Genomic DNA, 16,574 nt, shown 5'->3' with positions numbered 1-16,574 from the left:
GTTTTCATGTGGTAATATTCCTGACACTTAAATAACCAAGTCCTCCTGCTAACACCATTCCCAAAGCCCAGGTTTTCATGTGGTAATATTCCTGATACTTAAATAACAAAATCCTTCTTCTAACACCATTCCCAGGTTTTCATGTAGTATATTTGCTTATGCTGCTGAAGCTCCCTATGGCTGTTCGTGTGAACTGTTAGATTTACTTGACCCCCATTTGTTTCACACATGCTGCCCCCTCTGCCTGGAATGTCCCACCCGCACTCTGCATGGCAGGCTCCTGTGACTGTCACTTCTCCAGAGTCCTCCTGCGCACCTGCGGCTCCTCCTGTCTCTCCTGGTACTACCTGTGTGTTTCCTTCTTAGAGCTGGTCGTGATCTATCATTATGTATGCTCCGTAACTATTCATTTCCTGCTCATTGTATCTCCCTCCTGGGTCGGAAGCTTTACAGCACAGGGACCGTAGCTGTTTATCATCAGAGAATTCCCAGCAGCTCATGGGACGCGGCACGCCTGGCACAGAGCAGCCATGGAGTAAATTATTTGTTCAATGAATTAATGAATGAAGTCTATTTATTGGAAATGGCAGCATTAGGCACGTGTGATGCCTTTTAAAAGTTTTAACAATTGATTTCCTGTATCTGAAATCAGACAGTGATTGTTTCTCTTTGAAAAATATCTACTTGGTTGTACTTTACAGCCCTCTAGGAGACCTGGAGGAGCAGTGGTTAAGTGCTGGGCTGCTAACTAAAAGTTTGGTGGTTCAAACCCACCAGCCACTCCTAGGGAGAAAGATATGGCAGTCTGCTTCTGTGAAGATTACAGGCTTGGAAACCCTATGGGGCAGTTCTACTCTGTCTTGTAGGGTCGACTATGAGTCTGAATCAAGTCGATGGCAATGGGGGGAGTTTTTTGCAGCCTTCTAAAGAACGGTTTTTAACTATAGTGAAATCTATCTAAATTGGGAAAGGATTTAATTTTACTTTTAAACTATAAGATTCATTTAGATAGTGGATTACTAGAAGGCTAGTTCTGTACTCATTTGAGGGGTAGATGAACTCTGAGACATTGCATTTAGCAAAAACAAAAAACAACAACACCAACAACAAACCCATTGCCATCGAGTCAATTCCTACTCATAGCAACCCTATAGGACAGAGCAGAACTGCCCCATAGGGTTTCCAAGGAGTGGCTGATCGATTCGAACTGCCAACCTTTTGGTCAGCAGCCATAGCACTTAACCACTGTGCCAGCAGGGCTCTGCACTTAGCCAAGGAGCTGTAGAATTCATTTTCCGAAGCCCACAGTCCAGCGTAGAACAGCCGTTGGACCTGACTCCCCAGCTCTTTCACATTAGGAGAGAGGTGAGCACATGAATGAGATCCTCTCCCTTCACCCCAGCCCTTTGGAAACCTCCTGTATTTCCCTGAAAACGTTTCCCCTGGAACACTATTAATTTGACAGTAGAAACATTTCCCACCATGAGTAGATTAAAAACATAGCCTAGGAAACTTAATTTAAATTTGTAGTAAGAATTTTTCACCATCTTCTGGAGACAAGCTTTGTTTGTGGATTACTCTTCCAACATCCAACATCTAGAGGAAGTAAGTGATGCTTTCAGCAATAAGAATGATAATTATGAATTGTTATCTCTCTCTCTCTCTCTCTCTCTCGCTCACACACACACACACACACACACACACACACACAGAGACTTCTTCCAAAAGTGTGTGACTCAGAAGCAGCTGGACTAGAAATAGAATCCAGGTCCTGGGCCATCGTACCACACACTGGCTGCCCCTGGAGTCCCACAGCCTGGTCCATCAGCTCTTGGAAAGTTGGCTTCTGTTCTGCATGCACCAAAACAGTGAAGCCAGAAAGTTAGGTCCATTTAGGCTTGCAAGGAAGAAAGGAGATCAAAATCACCTAAAACGAGCCAGAAGAAGGGTGACTGCACTGAGGCGATGTGGTGTGGGTTGTATTGTTTGCCAGAGTCACTGACAGGCATCGTTGTGTGCAATCTCTTTGAGGCTGATTTTTGGTTCTTCACATGTCAGACCTACGGAGAAAGAAATGAGCTCCATATATGCTGGAAAATGAGTTGAAAGGATTCACGAGCATTTCAGACTCGTAAAAAATTAGTTAATCAAATGAGATAATGGGGTGAATTGCCTACCATAATTCACAGCAGATTGTTACAAGTAATTTGTGCAAGCTACCAAAGTCCTAGTGGACCAGTGGGCAAGACTCTGACTGTCAGCACCTGCTTTGACAGCTGTTTCTCAGGGGAGGGTTGGCTAAGAAGCCATCTTACCGTATTTTTTCTGTTATTGTCACACTTTCTTTCTTCTTCTTTGTCATTTTTTAGGTTAGATGCAGACAAACCAATGAGGTACTTGGAAAACAAAGTAGCTTTAAACGAGGCACTAGAACGGTTGAATTGGCCCATTTCATTGAAAGAGCTGTCGTTGCTGGAAAATGAAATCTTAGCTGGGAAGATGTACATCCAGCAGGCCATGGAACTCCAGGAGGCTGCCAAGAAGGAGAATTACGTGAGCAGGGCACTGGGCGGGTGGGGGTCATGGAGCTTTCTATATTTCCAAGCCCGTCCTCCCTGCCTGCCCTGAGTCATTTCTCCATCCCTACATCTGGCTTCCTCGCCCCTCCACCCTGATTGCCAAAAGAGTTATAGCCAGCCCAGTTAAGGTCGCAGGACTTTGTTTATTGAAAGGAAATGCCATTTAATTTTACTGTGACCTTAGTTTTTTACACAATAAAACCAAAAAAACCAAACCTATTGCCATCAGGTAGGTTTCCACTCATAGCGACCCTACAGGACAGAGTAGAACTGCCCCATAGGGTTTCCAAGGAGCAGCTGGTGGACTCGGTTAGCAGCCGAGCTCTTAGCCACTGCCCCACCAGGGCTCCTTTTACTCAGTACATTCTTTAAAGGGAAAACAAAAGTAAACAGAAGTATGACGGAGTGATCAGAGGCCTGGACTTGGGTGTGAGGCAGACCGGAGTCCCAGCCTCAGTGACTGAGTCCAGCCCTCACCTCAGTCTCTCTAAACCTTGGTTTTCATCTCTGTAAAACAGGAGTATTAATAGTACCTGCCTCAGAGGGTTGTTGTGAGGATAAAATCAGCATTTAAAGTAGTTAGTACTGAAAGCCTCTAGTAAGCATTACAATTACCATGATTAATAAAACAAACCTTTTAAAAAGAAAAAATAATTTACAATCAGGCTGCTGTGTTATTACCCCTTTGGAGTGTTTTCTTTTAGTTTGTCTTTTTTTTCTCTTTGAATAAATTTATTTTGCATAGATACAGGCCGAGTATCCGTAAGCATTTTATATTCTTTTTTTTTTTTAAATTTACTTTCCATGAACTTTTTCTGTGTTTTTATGGAAACTTCAGATTGATATTTTGGTTCTTACATAATATTCCATGGTGTGTACGTGTCCCAGTTTATTTCACTCTTCACTGGATGTTGAATGTTTGGGTTAGTTCCAGTTTTCTGATCCTTCACATAATGTTTTTTGTGTTTTTTTTATACAGCGCAAATTAGTTTCTCATTCAAAAACTTGATACACAAGTTGTTCTGTGACATTGGTTGCAATCCCCCTTTCCCTTTCCACCCTGGGTTCCCCATGTCCATTCGTCCAGTTTTCCTGGCGCTTCCTGCCTTCTCGTCTTTGCCTTCGGGCAGGTGTTGCCCGTTTGGTCTCATCGACTCGACTGAACTAAGAAGCACTTTCCTCACGCGTGTTACCGTGTGTTTCACAGGTCTGTCGAACCTTTGGCTGAAAGGTGGCCTTCAGGAGTGGCTTCAGGTCTGAGTTACAGGGTCACAGAATGTTTTAGTGACTCTTGTGGTGCATAGAGTCGAATTATTTTGTTATGATAAATTCTTAGAAGTGAGATTCTTGAATTAAGGAGCGTGAACATTTCAAGGCTCTAGATATGGCTTGCCAGCGTAACACCACCCTTTCTGACTGAGCGTGCATATGTAGCCCTGGAAGAATCCATCTGACAACTCACTGAGTTCGAGGGCTTCAAACCCATTTGAAGCCCTGCTGAATTCTAGATAATTCTCAGATATTCACCATAAAACCCAAAAACCCGTTGCAGTTGAGTTGATTCCGACTCATAGTGACCCTATAGGACAGAGTAGAACTGCCCCCTAGGGTTTCCAAGGAGCAACTGGTGGATTCGAACGGCCAACCTTTTGGTTAGCAGCCGAGCTCTTAACTGCTGCACCAATAGGGCTGCATATTCACCATATGATAATCTATAAAAAAAAAATCCCCGAAGAGCTGACCTTTGGGAGTCGTCGTCTTTATTTCGGCCTTTGCCAAGTGATGCTAGCTTTGCCTTGGTTTCAATTTTGTATTTGCTGCTCTGGGTTCCCGTGGTTTGTTTTGTTTGTTTTTAATTTTCTTTTTCCCCTGAAAAATCACAGTTTTTTTCTTCAAGGTAGAAAGCTATGCCTTTTGTGCAGAATTCAAAATTTTTATCACAAAACATCTTATGTCCATTAATGTTATTCAAATGAAGTGACTTCCTCGAAGAGCTGTTTAGCGTTTCCTTGGGAAGCGTTACCTGAAATGCTCTCCCAACCATAATTACAGGTTCCAGATGATAGATCTCCCACATGGGACTAGGGGACACTGCTGCCTTAGAGCAGGGTGTGCTAGCGTCTGTGCCTTTATCTGGAGCCCTGGTGGTGCAGTGGCTAAGAGCGTGGCTGCTAACCAAAAGGTCAGCAGTTTGAATCTACCAGCCGCCCATTGGAAACTCCTTGGGGCAGTTCTACTCTTGTCCTACAGGGTCGCTATGAGTGGGAATCGACTCGACAGCAGCGGGTTTGGTTTTTGGTTTTGGTGCCTTTATGTATACTTTACATTAAACCTACAAATGGGAAGTGTTACTGATGGAGTGAAAAGAAGCCTCTAGTGATTCAGAACAAAGATAGTGTGTTCTCCTGAATTTGTCTGGAATGCTGGCAATCAAATGCTTATGTTCCAGGATATGAACTAGCTGTTCTATTTCTTTATTCGCTTATCGACAAAGTGGGAATAAAATTAATTTCCACTGAAGCTAACCTCTTCATCCAGAAATGTTTGTTGACTCCTGTCTTAGTTATCTAGTGCTGCTATGACAGAACTGCCACAAGTGGACAGCTTTAACAAACAGAAATTTATTCTCTCACAATTTAGGAGGCTAGAAGTCCAAATCTAGGGCACCAGCTCTAAGGGAAGACTTTGTCTCTCTGTCGGTTCTGGGGAAAGGTCCTTGTCTTCAATCTTCCCCTGGACTAGGAGCTTCTTAGTCCAAGAACCCTGGCTCCAAATGACACCCTCTGCTCCCTGCACTGTTTTCTTGGTGATAGGAGATCCCCTGTCTCTCTGTTCAATTCTCTCTTTTACATCTCAAAAGAGATTAACTCCAGACACAATCTAATCTTGTAGATTGAGTCCTGCCTCATTAACATAACTGCCTCTAATCCTACCTCATTAACATCATAGAGGTAGGATTTACAACACATAGGAAAATCACATCAGATGACAAAGTGGTGGACAGTTACCCAATACTGGGAATCTTGGCCTAGCCAAGTTGACACACATTTTGGGGGAACACAATTCAATCCATAACAACTCCCTACCATGGATCAGGTTCTGTGCTTGGCGTGAGAGATCCCAGGCAGGGAGGAGCCGTCTCCTCCATCTCATCCATCTCTCTCTCCCACTGTGATTTCCTACATATTAGACGTATAGTGGGGTTTTTTAACCGCATTGAAGACATGGACCCAGCCTAGTGGAGGAGGCAGATATTGGAATAGAATGTAACCTCCTCCATGAGAACTGAAACCTTGTTCAACTATTTGTAGCCGTGTCTGGAACACCTAGAGTGGGCCTGGTATACAGTGGGTACTTGACAAATATTTATCGAATGAATGAAAGCCAGATACTCACAGCAGTATTATAAATACCATAAAAGAAGCATACCCAAAGAAAAACTGGAAGATGGATGAAAGTGACCGATTCTAACTGTGGAGTTGGGGAGGGCTTCCCAGAGGAAGGTTAATGAAATTTGGTTCGGAAGGATGTATAGGAATTTGGGGGTTGGAGCGTGAGAAATATTTTTCTTGAGACAAACAGCGATGCAAAAGCAGAAAGGTGGGGAAGCACATGATATGTTCAGCAGGGCGCGTGGCAGGAGACAAGATCATCAGAAGATGGCACCAGGGACTTGGAATTCTCTGCTAACGATCAGGAACTTGTGCCTGTAGGAAGTGGATAGGCAGTGAGGAATTTTTCGGCAAGTGGGAGACATTAACAGATTATTCTGGCAAAAGATGAGACCCGGCATAGAGGAGAAAGACCAAAATCAGGTGCAATAGCCCAGCTGAGAGATGTCAGGTCCTGGACCCAAGCAGGAACAGTGGAGGAAATGGGTAAGAGACGCGACTTGATGAGCAGATGAATGTGAGGTGAGCAAGAGGGCGGAGTTGACAATGACCACAACATTTCTGTCTAGACAGCTGCATGGACGGGGGTGCTGTTGACCGCTTCCCTCCTGGCTCTGCTCATATGTCTGCCCCTCAGGGAGACTTCTCCTGGCCAGCCCATCTAAACACCCTGTCACTCTCCAACCCCTTATCGAATGTTTGTTTTCTTCACAGCACTTATCCCTACCTGATAGTCTGTATTTATCTGTCTGTGTCTCTCTCCACCACTAGGATAAACATGGCGACTTGGTCTTGGTGTTCTGGGTACTCTTGGTGCCTGGAATAGTCCTTGGCACCTCATACTGTTGTTGTTAGGTGCCGTCGAGTCGATTCGGACTCATAGCGACCCCATGCGACAAAGTACCACTGCCCCACGGGGTTTTCTAGGATGTAATTTTTATAGGAACAGATCACCAGACACCTCATAAACCAAAAAAAAAAAAAAAACAAATTGGTTGCTGTCGAGTCGATTCTGACTCATAGTGACCCTATACCTCACAGGTACTCATAAATACTTGAATGAATAAATGAAAGAACAAAGAGGAAGAGGTGCTATAATCAGGAGAGCAGGTTTTCAGGGAAGAGTAGATGATCACTTTAGGTCCCTGTGATCCTTAGAAACAGCCATGCAAAAGCAGAAAGATAGGGATCCAGGTGAGGAAGACCAAGAGGGAGCTGAATGTTTGGAGCTTAGGAGAGAGGTCTGAGACAATGACATAGATGTAGGGCCATTTGAGGTGCTGGTAGAGGGAGAAGAGACAGTGGAAGGGACCAAGGCAGGAAAGTCAGAGAAGCAGGAGGCCTGAGGTAGATGTGAGAGCCTGAGGAGGAGCGGTGATTGAGAGCCTGCTTCTGGAGTTAGACAGATCCAAATTCAAGTCTCAGCACTGCCACTTTCTAGCTGTGTGGGCTTACTTAGTGCCATAGATTGAATTGTTCCCCCCAAAAATATCTGTCAACTTGGCTAGGTCATGATTCCCAGTATTGTATGATTGTCTACCATTTTGTAATCTGAGGTGATTTCCCTATGTGTTGTAAGTCCTATCACTATGACGTAATAAGATGGATTAGCAGCAGTTATATTAATGAAATTTACAAGATTAAGTTTCTTAAGCCCATCTCTTTTGAGATATAAAAGAGAGAAGCAAGCAAAGAGAGGGGGACCCTCATACCACAAAGAAGGCAATGCCGGGAGCAGAGCGCGTCCTTTGGACGCGGGGATCCCAGAGCAGAGAAACTCCTAGTCTGGGGGAAGATTGATGAGAAGGCCGACAGAGAGAGGAAGACTTCCCCTGGAGCTGATGCCCTGAATTTGGACTTCTAGCCTCCTAGATTGTGAGAAAATAAATTTCTGTTTGTTAAAGCCATCCACTTGTGGTATTTCTGTTATAGCAGCACAGGATGACTAAGACACTTAGTCCTTAGGCCTAGATTCCTCATCTGTGAAACAGAAGAATCAAAATACCTACGTAAAGATGGTTGTGAGAACATGCCCGTGACATGCTCAGGGCAGTGTTTAGCACTGAGTGCTGGACAGTAAGTGCCCTCCGCACACCACGCTACCTGTTATTGCTATTTCCACTGTTAACATTATTCAGTGGGCTTTGAAAGGCATACGGAATGACGACAGGAAAGAGCCATTTGATTTGGCAAGAGAAGGATCATTAGTGATCTTAGTAGAATTGTGGGAACAGAAACAGTTTGCAGTAGGTGGAGGAGTGGGTAGAAGCCAAGGAAGTGAATATAGGAAGTGAAGACTTATTTCAAGAGCTTCGTAGGGAAGGAAAGCAGAAAGAGATGGTGGGAACTTGTGGGGTGAGCATGACTGACGGAAGGTGTTGAGTTCGTGTAATGGTTTTGATGGGTTCACTGCTGATCCTTCTTGATCGGGGCTAAGGCTCTCCTTTCACTGCTCTGCCCCCACTGTCTGTTCAGAGGAGCACCCAGGTGCCTGGGACAATTGTCCATAGGTGTGGAATAGGAGGAAGTTCACACTTGCCAGCTTACTCTCAACATGGCCCTCTGCTGTGGAAGTTCTTGTATATTGTTTTCTTAAAACAATACTTCTCCTTACCACGTCTTACGAATTTCGATATTTTTACTCCACTTTTGTCATGATCCACTAATGATTCTCAGCTTCCTGTGTAAAAAACACTGGTTGAGACCAAAGCTAAAGGTTTCGAGACCTTTTGAAATGCTGGGGTGAGAAATAACATCACAGATGCAAGTCATTCTTACTTATTTGTAAATAAATGTAGCCTCATTTTAAATTCTTTTAGCAAAGGCCAAAGATTTCATCAATGATTGTAAATTGGAGAGGAAGAACCCCTCTGCTAATCAGTAAGAACTCCAAGAGTTCACCGATAATGTGTGGGAAAATGTGCTGAAAGGATCAAAACTCGTTTGGAATGGGATCCAATCAGAAATTCTCACGTGTGTTCAACAGGGAGTGGTCACTGTATCTAGCCTTCGTTCCACTCTGTCCTATAGAGTCGCTACGAGTCAGAACCGACTCCACAGCAATGAGTTTGGGGTTCATGGGGTGGGGCACATTCTGGAGCCCTGGTGGCGTAGTAAAGAGTTCGGCTGCTAACCAAAAGGTCGGCAGTTTAAATCCACCAGCGACTCCTTGGAAACCCTATGGGGCAATTCTACTCTGTCCTGTAGAGTTGCTATGAGTCTAATGGACTTGACAGTGATGGGGTTTGTTTCTTTTGGTTTAGGGCACACTATGGAGGGTGGACCATTTGTGGCTCTCTGATGCCATCCTCTGCAGTGGCGCTGGCACCCAGCACAGCTGCCCCGTTGGTTCCTGAGTTTGGCACAGTTTCGTGATTTATCTCTTGGTGGGGACTTTTTCTGCTCAGGCTTTCGCCAGCAGCACTTCCCTGGGCCCAAGATCAGACTTAAGATGGGAACCATTATTCCCACCTGCTCTGCCCCACAGCCTGAGCTGGGACACGTTGCATGCTCGACTGTGTAATTGTTTCCCCTATTTCCATAATCCAAGGAGCCCCGGTGGTGCAATGGTAAAGTGCTTTGCTGCTAACCGAAAGGTGGGTGGTTTGAATCCACCAGCCGCCCCGTGGGAGAAAAGACCTGGTGATCTGCTCCTGTAAAGATTACAGCCTGGGAAACCCCATCGGGCAGCTCTGCTCTGTCATATAGGGTGGCTATGAGTCTGAGTTGACTCACAGACAGCACCCAACAGCCACATTTCCGTAATCCACTAGTTCTGTGGCTTCCCTGGAGACAGGTGCTTGGCTCTCTGGCCACGTAATGAAAGGAGAAATGTGAAATCTGAAATTTCAAGGTGTCCTTGAAGGCTCCCTGCCTTACCAGCAGCCCCCTGCTGTCACTGTAGCTGATTTCACCGCTCGCGGCCAGCCCTGAGCCCTCAGAGCCGCACGGTGGCAGACATCACCAGAAGGCATCTGTGAATTATAGTTTAACCTTTCGTAGTTCTCCTGGGAGCCTGGTCTAGGGCAGCCCAGCCCCATTGTCCTGCAGCATTTTAAGAGTGAATAAGATATGTTGTCTGGAGTAAGCCCCACAGAATCCAGGCCCCTGACTTGACGCCTTGGAAAGCAAAGAGACAGAAAATCTCCTGAAGCCGTAAGCAGCTGTAAGCAACCCTAAAGGCGGCCTTGGAAATTCACCCACACAGCTGGCTGCACATGTTTGTGACCTGCAAGGAATCCGGAGCTTGTGGCCTTCAGGAATGGTGAGCTGCGTGCTCCAGTCCAAGAAAAATCGTCCAAGAGAAAGAGTGTTAGCAGACTGCACACAGGGAGGGGATTGGGACAAGGCTGGGTGAGGTGGAGCTGGGAGGATGAGGAGAGGAGACTGTTGGAACCTGGAAAGAACGTGAGTTGTGACTTGGACGCCATATGCAAGAGAACGTAGTTGGGGAGACTTGGAGGGAGATTTCTGTGAGCTGTAGGAAGTGACATCAAAATAAATAGAGTTGTTACTTTTGCTCCCAGATAGTAATTGGACCAGCTGTTCTTGCATTTCCACTCTTTTGCAGTTCTCGGGAGAACACTTTATGGCTGGTCAGGCTTTCCCACCCCACTAGTAAAACGTGGAGTCTGTTCTGCTGCTGTTTCGGGTCTGGTGGGAAGACTAGCTCCCCAGGGACTGGGAATTGTTGTCCAGTGGCACCTAGATCCCCTTGGTGTGAAGGCGGGGGGTTAGTGAGTCTAGACTGTGCATCAGTGAAGTTGCCATCACAGAAAGAATGGCACGTGTGCATTCAGGTCACGCCATTCCCAGTCAGCACCTCGGTGATAAGCTAACCTGTGGGAACGGGACCCCACGTGGGCTTCTGAGGGATGGTGGCAGGGGGTGTGGCCAGAGTGACTGTGATTTGCCCAGAGGATGTCAGAGAAAACGTGCCAGCCGCATGATTTAGCCACAGTTAGCTGGGTATTGAAAGAGAGAATCCTGCTGAGGAATACCAGTCATTGAAGAAAATTAACAGAAAGGGAGGCAAACTCCCACAAACTAAGTATTACCTAAACAGCGTTTATCTGGTTATTTATAATCAGGATAATGTGCATAATTGCTGACACTGTTTATTATGACTCCACTGTTATTCCAGTGCCAAGATATGTGCTCCGTGTGTAGTCACTGATTTGTAACACTGTCACCAGATATCATAGGGGAAGCTTTCTGTCTGAGTGTCCCTGAGGAGCCCTGGTGGCACAGTGGTTAAGCGCTCACCTGCCAACTGAAACGTCAGAGTCTGGAACCCACCAGCCGTTCCGTAGGAGAAAGCTGAGGCCGTCTGCTTCTGGAAAGATTACAGCCTTGGAAACCTGATGGGGCAGTTCTGCTCTGTCCTACAGGGTCACTGTGAGTTGGAATCGACTCGGCAGCCACGGGTTTCATCCCTGAGGTGACGCAGATTGCAGCTGCTCTATCTTCTCACTCTGACGCAAAGGGCAGCTCTACTCGCTGGAGTTTCAGCTGGGCAGATGCCAGCTCTCTCCTGCGTCTGTGTTTACCCTTTGCCTAGGCAGACGTCTACGCAAGCACCTGGTCCTGGCCGTCCTGTCTGAGGCCCGGGCAGGAAACAGCCCCATTCAGTCACTCAAATGAAGAAGCCTTAGTGGACTGCTCCCAGAGATGGAGGCAGATCTAAGGCAGTCAGCAGGGGGATACTGAGGCACACAGGGACCAGCAACAGCGGGAAGTCATATCACCCCTGGACCTGAAGGAGCAAGGGAAGGAAGAGTGTTCTGGAGCCCTGTGAGAACCACGGGACACCCCGTAGGAGGGTGGGTAGGGGAGAGAGACCAAGAGCAGGGAACCAATCCCCAGGCCTTCTCCCGCCTCCTGCCCTCTTACTTCTGCCAGCGTCTCCCATTGGCTGACCCATCGGGAAGCCAGTCAGCAAAGGAAATAGGGTGCTGTCGTCCTTCGGGGATGAGTCCTGGTGGCACAGTGGTTAAGTGCTTGTCTGCTAACCAAAAGGTTGGTGGTTTGAACCCCGCTGCGGGAGAAAGATCTGGCGATCTGCTTCCTTGATGACTGCAGCCAGTAAAACCCTACAGGGAAGCTCCACTCTGTCACACATGGGGCCACTATGAGTCGGAACTGACGCGGTAACGCCCCACAACAACAATAACAGTAGTCCTTTGGGGTCAGCCTCCTGGGGCCTGGAGCAGGCTGGGAAGGGCAGAGAGTGGGTCCGCGGACAGGTGGGTAGAAGCAGAATACCTGGTACAGAGAGTGAGAGGCCTTGAAAGTTTCCTCAAAGGCCTCGTGTGAGATATTTGTATAAAGCAGAAAGCTGGTTGTAGCCCCCAGGCCAGGCAATAGAACAGAAGTGGCTCAAGGTGTATCTTCTGTTTATCTCTTGGAGTAGCAACGTGTAAATAACTATCAGTCATACCCAAATTACAAATCTCAAAGCTACAGTAATTCTCAGAGTGAAATATTGCAAACATTTCAAAATTTTCTCTCTTCTTTGCCTTTTCCCCCAAAAAGCGATGGGGGAATAGTCTCTGCGGAGTTGTTATAAGTTTGTTCCTCAAGCTGGGGAAGAACGTTATTCAGAATCTAATGCATATTTGCCAGGTTCTTCTGCTGCTACCAAGGGGAAAAAGTTCTTCCTTTCATAAAAGCCTCTAATTTGCTTTTTTTTTGTCCTTTACTATTAGTCTTAATTTTCTTTACAAAGCAACATTATAGAGCTCTAGGTGAGTAAAACCCAAGTGAAGGGACTCTTTATTTTTTATTGTTAACACTTTTAGCTTGGTTTCTGTTTTTTTTTTTTTTTAATTGTACTTTAGGTGAAAGTTCACAGAGCAAATTCACTTCTCATTATAAATTGCTATTTATTAATGTTTAATTGGAGATTTTGCTTTCAGAGTGATTAACTCATCTCCATAGCGCTGGTTTTGAGGTTCTGGGAGGGCGTCATGGGTTGAATTGTGTCTCCCAAAAATATATGTCAACTTGGCTAGGCCATGATACCCGTATTGTGTGATTTTCTGCCATTTTGTGATCTGATGTAATTTTCCTACGTGTTATAAATCTTAACTCTGTCTGTGGTTAATGAGGCAAGGTTAGGTTATGTGAAAAAAGGATTAGGATGGGAAGCAACACCCTTACTCAGGTCATGGCCCTGATTTGATGTAAGGGGACTTTCCCTGGGGTGTGACCTGCATCACCTTTTATCTTACAAGAGAGAAAAGGAGAAAGAAGAGAGCAGAGAGAGAGGGACCTCCTACTACCAAGCAAGAAGAGCCCTAGGAGCGGAGCAGGTTCTCTGGGCCCAGAGTCCCTGTGCTGAGAAGCTCCTAGACCAGGGGAGGATTGATGACGAGGACCTTCCCCCAGAGCCAACAGAGAGAGAAAGCCTTCTCCTGGAGCTGACGCCCTGAATTTGGACTTCTAGCTTCCTAGGCTGTGAGAGAATAAACTTTTGTGTGTTAAAGCCACCCACTTGTGGTATTTCTGTTAGAGCAGCACTAGATGACTAAGAGGGTATTTCATAGTTCAGGCCTTCATCCATCCAGTGGTTCCTTGTGCATCTTAGGAACCACCACAGGACGCAAAGTGCCACCCACTGAGAGGAGACTCAGGCCAGGGGCTCACCCAGTCAGTGGTGGGCGTGATGGGCTCAGGGATCGCTGGGGAGAGGAAAGTGGAGATGATACAGAGGTTTGGGAACGTGTGCCTCTCACGCTGTGCTTTCTAAAGTTATACTGTTCCTGAGTGTAATATATACTAGTCCTGACTTGAGAAGGGGAGGGCTCCTACATGCCTTTGACTTTTAAGTTAAAGCAAGGCTAAGTACCCTAGGGAGCCCTGGTGGTGCAGTGGTTAAGCATTAAGGGTGCTAACCAAAATGTTGGCAGTTTGAATCCAACAGCTGCTCCTTGGAAACCCTATGGGGCAGTTCTACTCTGTCCTATAGGGTCACTATGAGTCGGAATCGACTTAACAGCAATGGGTTTTGTTTGTTTTTCTAAGTACCCTCGATTACTTAAAACCAAAAAGCCAAACCAATTGCCCTCGAGTCACTTCCGACTCACGGCAACCCCATGTGTCAGAGCAGAACTTTGCTCCATAGGATTTTCAGTGACTGATTTTTCAGAAGTAGATCACCAGGCCTTTCTTCTGAGGTGCCTCTGGATGGACTCAAACCTCCACCCTCTCAGTTAGCTGCTGAGAGTGCTAACCTTTTGCACTACACAGGGGCTCCAGACTACTTAAAGGGGGCATTTATTCCCCTGCGTGTCCTCTGAGCTGCTGCTCCCCTTTCAGCCTTGGACTCCTGTGGACCGTCCCCAGCGTCCCTGTGAGCCTGTACCCTGACCTGTTGTGCTTATGACACGGCTACAGATACGCTCAGACAGGGCTTGCAAGGAGGCCGCTTCCTCCCCAGTCAGGCAGAGCTGAGGCCAGAAATTCCACTTAGAGCTTCGCTTGTTTGGCGCAGCGTTTTGCCTCCTGTTAAAATGTGAAGGCCTGGGAAGGAGAGTGTACTAAGGCCTTCCAGCTCCTCTACGTGGGCGGGGTCACTCACCCCACGGCCTAGAGGAGCTGCGCAGAAAATGTGCTGGAGTGAGTCAGCGGAGCAGGCCTGGGGACCCAGGGAGGCCCTTGGACCATTTGCCACTCCTGATTTACAGTTTCCTCTCTCCAGAGACCACTTCTAAAAGGAATGCAGACCCCAGATACTTTCTGGCTGGAGGTGACCGCTCTGAATCTAAATGAGGGGAGGATAGCGGAGGCCAGGAAATGCCTCCGGCTGGCCCTGTCAGGCGCACCAAGGTTTTGAAAGGAGTTGAATCATTCGTGGAGTTTGCAAGTGTTCTGGTCTTATAATTAGGTATCCTAGAGAGAGAGAAGGTCAAAACACGCCGGCATGACATGAATTATCTTGATTATAGTGGACAGCAGGCCTTGGTTGGCTTTAGGGACAAAACACGGACAGAAAAGTATGTCGGAGCTGCAGCTGGGACCGTGCGGGCTGTGTGTGCGGACTTCAATGATTTAGAGGAGAACTATCTAGTAGCAGTTTTGTAACAAGGTTGTGAGCCAGAGTGGTTTTAGTTCAATTGTAGGATTTCGTACCCCTGTGTGGAAATGTGTTGCCTATGGCGTGGGAACGTTTCGAAGCATCGCCTTTATGAACTTCACTCTGCCACGGACGCAAACCGGGGGACATGACCTTGCGGTTAAGGTGGAATGAGAGGAGGGAGGCACCGTTTGGGCTCCTGCTGTGCATCACCTAGAAATTGAATTTGGCAAAGAACTGAATTGGGTTGTCGGAATTTTGTAGACAAGGCTAAATCAAATCACTTGATGGACATCATCCCTACTGCCTGCAAGACTGCACATCCGACTTCCTTCCTGACGCCGGCGGCAAGTTATTCTTGTGTCCCTTAGCCTAAAAAAACGTCGCTTTATTTCTTTCTTTAGTACTAGCGTTCCTCTTTGTCACTCTCCACCCCCTCTGACTCCTGCCCCCTCTGTTTAAAGCCCAGGGGCTTGTTTGTATGGTGTGTTGGGGTGGGGGGTAGGGGATCCCTGGGTAGTGCAAATGCTTAGCCTCCTCAGCTGCTAACTGAAAGGCTGGAAGTTCGGGTCTACCCAGAGGCACCTTAGAAGAAAGGCCTGGCAATCTACTTTTGAAAAATCAGCCACTGGAAACCCAGTGGAGCACTCAGTTCTGCTCTGACACACACGGGGTTGCCAGGAGTCAGAAATGACTTGATGGCAACTGGTTTGCTTACAGGTGGGGCACAGCAGGAAACGGATAGGGCTGTGGAATGTCTCTAAAGTCTTCGGCAAGATTCAGGACAGCGGGATGTCATCTTGGTGGAGCAGTGTTGTCGACATTCTGGCTGAAGGGATGGGGTGTCTAGCTGCCCTGCTAAGAGGTCCTTCCATCCTGGAAAGCCAGTGCTTTGTTTCTGTGGGATGAACCATTGTAGTGAAGCTGGACCAATAGGTTTGTTTGGCTCTGACCAGCAGACTTTATCTGGTGACGTAGCGGAACTGAGTGTGCAGTGACACGAATGAGTCCTGAAGTGTGCTGCGGTGTGAATGCTTCCTTTCATAAAGCTGCATGCTACTAATTTGATGTTTTGTGGAAACAACCAGAAATGTATTCTTTCCAATAGAAATAACAGGAGAAAAAAAAAAAAAAAAACCCAACAACAACAGAGTAAGTTACTTGTAAAAAGCCTTTAGTATCTGTGCTGGTCCTTTTGGGTGAACTTACTGGTGTGCAAATGATTTGTAGGAGTGATACTTTTCAGCCATTTAGAAAGACATTCGTTTTTGTTAGCCATGCAGAGAAGGTACTCACAGAGTGAATGGTTGTTCCGTATTAGATGAATTGGAAAGTGAGCAACAACCATAGAAAAAAGAGTTTGCAGGGTATTTTGGGCAACTGACCCCAGAGTTGCACCTCTGGTCCTGTTCTGAACGTGTGGAAAGCAATCTCATAGGTTGGCTCTGCTAGGCCATTGAAAGAATCAATATTTGGAATCTAGAGATAAAAAGGAGTGGTGGGTGGATTCTAACTGCTGACATTTTG

The 16,574-nt window shown here is 46.5% G+C and overlaps 1 protein-coding gene across 1 annotated transcript in view; it reads left to right on the top strand.

The window, feature by feature from the left end:
- Positions 1-16,574, top strand: part of VWA3B (von Willebrand factor A domain containing 3B) — a 203,925-nt gene that overhangs the window by 162,863 nt on the left and 24,488 nt on the right. The window contains 1 exon segment of the mRNA XM_023731983.1: positions 2,370-2,572. Coding sequence (XP_023587751.1) covers positions 2,370-2,572 — 203 coding nt within the window.

Source organism: Trichechus manatus, unplaced genomic scaffold (assembly GCF_000243295.1).
Source record: "Trichechus manatus latirostris isolate Lorelei unplaced genomic scaffold, TriManLat1.0 scaffold00004, whole genome shotgun sequence".
Classification (NCBI taxonomy): Eukaryota; Metazoa; Chordata; class Mammalia; order Sirenia; family Trichechidae; genus Trichechus; species Trichechus manatus.
This window is presented reverse-complemented; position numbering and strand designations above follow the sequence as displayed.